The sequence below is a fragment of the Rhineura floridana genome, chromosome 11 (genome assembly GCF_030035675.1).
Source record: "Rhineura floridana isolate rRhiFlo1 chromosome 11, rRhiFlo1.hap2, whole genome shotgun sequence".
In the NCBI taxonomy this organism is placed as follows: Eukaryota; Metazoa; Chordata; class Lepidosauria; order Squamata; family Rhineuridae; genus Rhineura; species Rhineura floridana.
Genome location: NC_084490.1, coordinates 3,529,659 through 3,536,803, shown reverse-complemented (window position 1 = coordinate 3,536,803; position 7,145 = coordinate 3,529,659). Strand labels below are relative to the sequence as shown.

Here is a 7,145-nt window from a genome sequence, read left to right as displayed (position 1 = left end):
GGGCCCTTTTTCTCCCTCTGGTTGGCTTCAGGGCACGTTTGGAGCCTCTCTAGGAACACACAAACCCTGAAAGCACCAAGAACCTCACACGCTGCCCTCCTCCTGCTGCAGCAAGAGCTATTATTAATTAATTAAATGTATATCTCGTCCTTCTTCCCAAAGGGAATGAGAGGGTGCAATCATGGTTCCTTGGGTACCTCTTTCTCCTGTGGAGCAGACTTGGTTTGGGGGATATTTTTGGGGGGGAAGTAGGAAATAAGCAGAGAAGAGTCCGAACCAGCTGCACAAGAACTTCTATAATCAACAATGTCCAACAGTAAAATTCCACCGACAAAGCTAAGAAACTCTCAGATAAAAAAAACAACAACCTCTGTTAAAGCTGAAAAAGACCACATTTTTTGTTTCCTTTTTTTGTGTTTTTCGTTTCCTTGCCAAAGCAGGAAGGCTCAGCCACATTCCCCACGTCTAACACATGAAGTCTTTTGGAGCGCCATGAAACCTCACGCACACGAGAAGACGCTGCTGCTGCTGAAGATCCACCAGAGGTGGCCGTTTGGGCAGGGGGGGGGGGAGAATCACAGTCTCAGTCTCCTCCCAAATTAGGACAACCAGAAGACCCTTGGAGCAAGCCCCCCCTTATCTCCTCAGATGGGGAAGGGCGGCCATTTTGTGTGACTTCGCTTCTTCTAACAACTAAACAACAAAAGGCTACCAAAATGGCCGCCAGCAGATAAATAAACAAGTGATCCTCTTCCAAGTAGTTGAGTCCAGTTCGTGGATTCCACTGTCACCAGAGTCCGTCCGATCCAAAACACTGGCAGAGAAAATGGTGTCCTTCATTTTGCATCCCAACCCAACCCTGATCCGTGGAAGGGCGACAGCGGAAGGGTTGACAGGGTTAATAGTCAAGGACTAGCATTTGGGGGTCTGATGGTGGCCAGAAGGGGAAGGAAGATGCAACCATGGGGTGGTTTTTTCTTAGGGTTTCAAACGCAAGCTGTGAGCAGGAGGATGAAGGTGTCAACGCAGCCTTCTCCAACCTGGCGCCCTCCAGATGTTTTGAACGGTGGTCACATCCACACCATGCATTTAAAGCCCATTCAATGCTCATTGAAAGCACATCATTTCCCCCAGAGAATCCTGGGAACTGTAGTTTGTTAAGGATGCGCAGAATTGTAGCTCTGTCGGGGGTATAGTTCCCAGGATTCTCTGGAAGAAGCCATGTGCTTTCAACGTGTGTTGAATATGCTTTAAATGTATGGTGTGGATGTGACCTACAACTCTACATACTGGCTGGGCTGATGGAAATTGTCATCCGAAACATTTGGATGGCACCAGGCTGGGGACCCATTCCCTACTGGGACCTACAATGGGGGCAAGCAGCCTCAGCGGGACAGGCCAAGTCAAATGGCTAGCCAACAGCTGCCCTGAAGGTGTGCTTTTGCCGGGCAGGTAAGAAGGCGGCCCTGGCTTTGCATCACCATTGAATGCTCTCCTTACTGAAGCCTGAAGAAGTCGACAGGAATACAGTGTCTTTTGCAGAGCCCAAACTGGACTTGGCAGGACACTGAAACTGTGTAAACTTTCTCCAGATTTTCAGATTTAATGTCTGAAGTGTCAGTTTTGATGGATATATCAGGGGAGGGAAAGTCTTGATAGAGGGGTTAAAAAAAAAGACAACATTAAATTCAGCCTTGGGACTTTTGTGTTTCCCCACACTAGGGATGGAAAGATCTGTCTGTTCCAGTTCTCTTTCTCAGTTTTCCAATGTTAAATTAAGTCCTCCACATTTCTACAGCGATCTGCATTTTTTTTAAAAAAAAACCCTCATGAAAATTCTCCACCATTTTAGTGAGAATTTCTCCAAATAAACACATTTTTGTGGGCAGTTTTGACAAAGGCACAAATTTTTGCAAGCCATTTTTCATCCTTTCATGCCTTTTTGCATGTTATTTTCACTTGTGTTCATTTTTATGCACACTTTCCCCTAATAAATGCATTTTTGTAAATGTTGTTTAGTTGGTGAACTGCATCCCAAAATTCTAATAAATGCGAATTTCAAAGGATGGCTGCTTTTCGGTTCTCAAATTGTTTTGGAAAGCGCAAATTTGCTAAATTCTGCTTGAAATGTGAACTGAATAGAAATTCTCACCCATCCCTCCCCCACCGGCAAATCTCTGACCACAACAGCATAAACCTTGGATATGTTGTAAAAACAGTAACCAAGAAAGTAAATTTGAATTTTTGCAAGGAAATTTGTGCATGAATATTTCCTTTTAAAAAAAACAAAAAACACCTCCATCTAAATTCGCTTTGGCTGATGGGTGCACATCTTCTATGTTGAATGGGAGCACCCATCGAAAGGGGACTCTGGAGCACAGCCCACCTGCTCATGAATGCCCCCCCAGGACAGAAATGCAAGCGTGTCCCGTCCCCCTGACCTGTGCTGGACTCTACAAAGAAATGAACTGACTTGGGAGGAGGGAAGTGGCTGGCAGGGGTGGACTCTGTCCTTTTTTCCAGCAGAGAAAGTGGAGGGAGGTGAGAGGGAGGCTTGTCTCTGTTAACTTCACTGGTGCCCGACCGGAAGAGGGCCAACCTCCCTTGTTCCATTCACCCTAAGCCAGGTGAGAATCCACTGAAAGGGGAGGCCTCTGAGAGGAGAGGGGTGGAGAGAGAGTCCTTGCCTTCTTCTTTGGGAGAAGAGGGTCCAAGTTCTGGGAACCCCTCGATTGCTGGAGGAGGGCACTCACCCCCCATTGGTGCCGCGTGATCCAGGGTGGGCAGGAGAGGTGCAGGGGTGGCGAGGTCCCCGTCCACCCCGCCGGTGCAGAGTTCTCCCCTCCCCACCACATGAGTGGGAGACGCAGCCAGAGGCAGCTGAGCTTGCCTGGCCCTCCTCATACTTTGTAGTAGATGTTGGCGGGGCTCTGGGGAGGCATCTCCTGCACAATGTAGACCGGGTGGCCATAGTCGCCGCTCACCTTCTCGTAGTGGGGGCAGAAGGCGCTGTCTGAAGTCCTGAGCGGGATGATGATGTCACTGGGCTCGGAGCCGTTGTTGTTGCCCCCACCGCCCCCGCCCCCTCGCTTGGGGCTGGTCAGAGTGCTGAGTGACAAAGGCGGGTGGTGGGATTCGCTGTGCTTGGCCCGCTGCCGGCGGTAGCAGAGGGCGCCTGTCACAGCGGCGGCCACCAGCAGGACAAAGGCAGCTCCCCCGGCGGCCCCCGCGATGATGGGCACGTTGGACTGCGGAAGGGGACCGTTCTCTCCCCCCACTTTCCCAGTGGTGTTCCCAGCTGGGGGTCCTGGTTTTGGAGGAGGGGAAAAAAAGAGTATTTAGGGAGACAAGTCTTCTTTGCCAGGCCCCCTACTATATTCAGCAACCAGCTTCCCTGCCCCAGGGCATCACCTGCCCAACAGATCACAGAGACATTACTCACTGCAGTGGCAGCCCAAGGGAAGGTGCTTTTTCTGTGGCAGCCCCTGAACTGTGGAACTCCCTCCCCACCCAGAGAGGCGCGTCCAGTATGTTGTATGCAGAAGACGCACCTTTTTACCCTGGCCTTAGAGAGCAAAGGCATTTTGTTTTGTGGGACTCATATCTTGGTTGGAATGTATACTCTCCTTGTCTGATAATTGCACAAGTTGATCATTTTAACCCACCCAGGAAACTGCTGGTGAAGAAGAACGGTAACAAATCTTATCAATACATGCATGCACAGATACATACAATGGCCGGGGGGTGGGGGCAGTTCGTTCACCAAAAGGGCAGGATAAGGCTGTCTCTAGATCAGGGGTGGCAGGCTCGGGGGCCAGATGCAGCCCTCCTGGCCTCTCTGTCTGGCACTTGGGACCCTTTCCAGGCCATGCCCCTCACTGGCCCGGCTTTGCACCCTGGCTGCAATGGGTCCTCGAACTCTGAGAAGGCCTTGCCTGGATGGAGAGATGTGTGCGCGCACAAGCGTGCATAGAAACTAGCCTTTTGGACAAAGGTAACATTTGCACTGATTGCTCCGCCCAATATTGCTTCTGGCCCTGCCCACCACTGGCATGCGGCCCTCAGAAAGTTGCCCAAAAGGGAATGTGGCCCTTGGGCTGAAAGAAATTCCCCAGCCCTGCTCTCTGTTGTACCACTTCAGGCTGACAGTGGAGGTTGCATGACTGATGGGTCCTTTGTGGAAAAAGGGTCCCTGCTTGCATGGCAAGGAGAAAACTAGCCCTTTTCCTGAGAAGCTAGCTTTCTATGCATGTGCGAGTATGTGCATGGGGGCGGAGGGAATCCACCATCATGGGAGAGCAAGCATGCACCCACCTTCCCTGCAGCCTGACATGCTCAATCCAAAAAAAGGATTGGATTTTGTCCTGTCCTCCTCATGCAAAGAAAGTTTAAGTTATGATGCTTGCTTTTCCCCTAACCAATTCCACGGAAACTTACAGAAAGTGTTTCTTTTAGGTTACATTTCCTAAGCCACTTCCTGTTGGCAGTCAAGGCAGGCATGACAAGCGCTGCAAACTCTCTCGGCTTTTTCCTTCAGGGCGAATCAGGCCGTGTGGGACTCCGTGGGGAAGACTCAGCCTCAGAGCTAGAGGCCAGAACTAGAGGCTTTTCTAGACAGGAGGCCCAAGTTCAATTTCCTCACCCAGCTCAAAGATTTCTGGGCCTGGGGGACCTGGAAAGACTTCAGCCACTCAGAGGAAGGAAGGCAGGCCTGGATCTTTGCCCTATTCAGAAGTTATAGTGACACAGGAAACTGCTTCACACCAAGTCAGTCCTTTGGGGTCCCTCTAGCTCAGTATGGCAGTGGCCCTCAGGGATTTCAGGTGGCGAATCTCTCTGGCCTAACCAGAGATCCCATCAGGGACTGAACACGGGTCCTTCTGGAAGATGCTCTACCCCCTGGCCACAGCTCTTCCTTAGGCCCATGCTTGAGCAGGGAGCGAGGCCATGCTGAGTATCCACTCCCCAAGTAGCCACACATAGACCCAGCTGCCATACACGCAGCGCAAGCGTCTGCAGGGCAGAGCCTTCATGTGGATCGCTGTAGCAGCGTACACACAATGGCTGGCCGGCCGGCCGCGCAGGGTTCCAGCTCTTGCGGACGTCTCGGGGCACTGCAGCTGTCCGCGCCACGTCTCCCTCCCTGCAGACATCCGTGCCGGGTGTGTGGACACCACGGGGTGCAGCTAGCCGGCGTGCCCCCTTGGGGGTGTGGCTAGCCAGCAGTGTGGCCTGGCTCAAGCGTTGGCCTGATGCACGAGTTTAGCTTCTGAAGAGGGCCTTCCTATTCTGTATATGAAGACTGGAAAATAACCAAAAACTCCTTGGTTGGGGCAGGTGCATTCAAGTTGCAAAGCGGCCCCTGCTTGGTAAGAAAAGGTGCTGATGAGTGTCTGTCGACTCTGGTTAATGGAGCTAATTGCCTCCCTGATCCCTCCCCCAGCCCGGCTCGGCAGGGTTCATTTCAACCATCACTATCAATAAATCTCAGCCCCGGACCCCGCTCTCCTGGCTTCCTCTGCTGTCCCTGAGATGGAAGAGAGGCAGAAGAAAATACTACACAAGGTGCTTCCCCCCACCCCAACAAAGCCTCCTCTTCAGTTTTACTGTTTGGGTATGTCGGGGCTGAACACAGATTGCCAGCAGAGGGGGCAAGGAGTCCTACCAATGCCTTCGTCCTTGAGAGCCAAATGGGTTAAAAAGCGGGGAGCCAGGATGCCTGGGTTCCCCGGGAAGAAGCAAGGTTAGAGAAGGAGGAATAGGAGCCAAGATGGTGGGGTTCTCTCAGACACAGGATATGAGAAGCCATAATGGGTGGCTGTGCCAACCTGGCGCCCTCCAGATGTTTTGGACTACAACTCCCATCAGCCCAGCCAGCACATCTGGAGGGCATCAGGTTGGCAAAGGCGCCCATTATGGTTGAATTCCTGGGGGAGGGGTTTCTAATGTGTTGAAAGCAGAGGATTCCGGGAGCCAGGACGCCTGGGTTCTCCGTCTGTTAGCCTCAAGGCGCAGCATTCCCTTCCCCTAACAATGTCTCTAAACAAGAGACCCTTCTTTTCTCATGCCTCAGGATCCTTCCGCCGCACAGAAAGAGGCAGGCATTTATGGAATGCGGTAGACTTCCTTCAGACCCCGAAGTTCACGGCATGCGGTTATGGAAGAACAGCACTTCGACTGCTGTGGCGGGGTATGCGTGTGTGCATGTAGAGACAGCATAGAAGGGCAGACATGAGAGTGCAGGACACGGAATAATGGGCTCATGTTGCAGGAAGCCGGATGTCGACTGAACATCAGGAAAAACCTCCTAACTGTTAGAACTGTTAGAGGCTGGACAGCTATTTGCGGGAGATGCTCTAGCTGTGGATTTCCTGAGCAGGGGGTTGGACTCGATGGCCTTATAGGCCCCTTCCAACTCTATGGTCATAGAATCATAGAATAGTAGAGTTGGAAGGGGCCTATAAGGCCATCAAGTCCAACCCCCTGCTCAGTGCAGGAATCCAAACCAAAGTCCTATGATCCAAGAGTGGGGCTTAACTGGCGAGAGGGGCGACGGGGTTCCACGCGGGGGTGTCGATTTTGGTGCAGACAGGAGAATCCCTCCTCTCACTGTGCCTGGGGATGGGTTGTAGGGGAGGGCATACCTGGGTTCACCTCCTTGTTGGGCTCAGCGGCCCCCGACGTCCCTCGCTCTTTGTCAGCAGGCGCGTCTGGAACCGACTTCTGAGTTTTGGAGCCCGTGTTGGGATCTGGGGGTCAAGGGCAGACAGAGAGAGTGGTGGGCAAGTGCAGGGCCAGCGACGAGGTGTGCATAGGGGCTGGGGGAAGAGACTCAAATAGGGTCAAAAAGAGACGCCCATCCCATCCTGGGCATAACTTTGGCCATTGCCCCTTCCGTTATGCTCCAGCACGTGACCGTGCATTGCAACCCTGGGCTTAAGAAACACAAATGAAGTGGGCTCCTTTCACGGGATAGAACAGAAGCCAGCCAGCTTCCAAGTTACGCAGAAGTCTGCAACAGGCAGAGATGGAATGCACCAAGTTCTGTGTGCCTCAAATGCCTGCATACTCTGGCACTTCAAGAAAAGTTGGCCCAGTTCAAAAATAAACAAAAGCATCTAGTTTGACATTTTCTTTTTAGTTTA

The 7,145-nt window shown here is 52.0% G+C and overlaps 1 protein-coding gene across 3 annotated transcripts in view; it reads right to left on the bottom strand.

Annotated features, from left to right (window-relative positions):
* Positions 1 to 278: 278 nt before the first annotated feature.
* The window catches only part of EFNB3 (ephrin B3), a 56,744-nt gene continuing 49,877 nt past the window's right edge, over positions 279 to 7,145 (bottom strand). The window contains exons 4-6 of one of the 3 annotated variants that reach the window (XM_061590019.1): positions 6,645 to 6,749; positions 2,985 to 3,307; positions 279 to 814 (exon numbers count right to left, since the gene is read on the bottom strand). In XM_061590019.1, coding sequence (XP_061446003.1) covers positions 788 to 814; positions 2,985 to 3,307; positions 6,645 to 6,749 — 455 coding nt within the window. In that variant the 3' untranslated portion in view covers positions 279 to 787. Of the gene's footprint in view, positions 3,308 to 6,644; positions 6,750 to 7,145 lie in introns of all 3 variants that reach the window. The other 2 variants (XM_061590018.1, XM_061590020.1) reach the window with 2 other exon arrangements.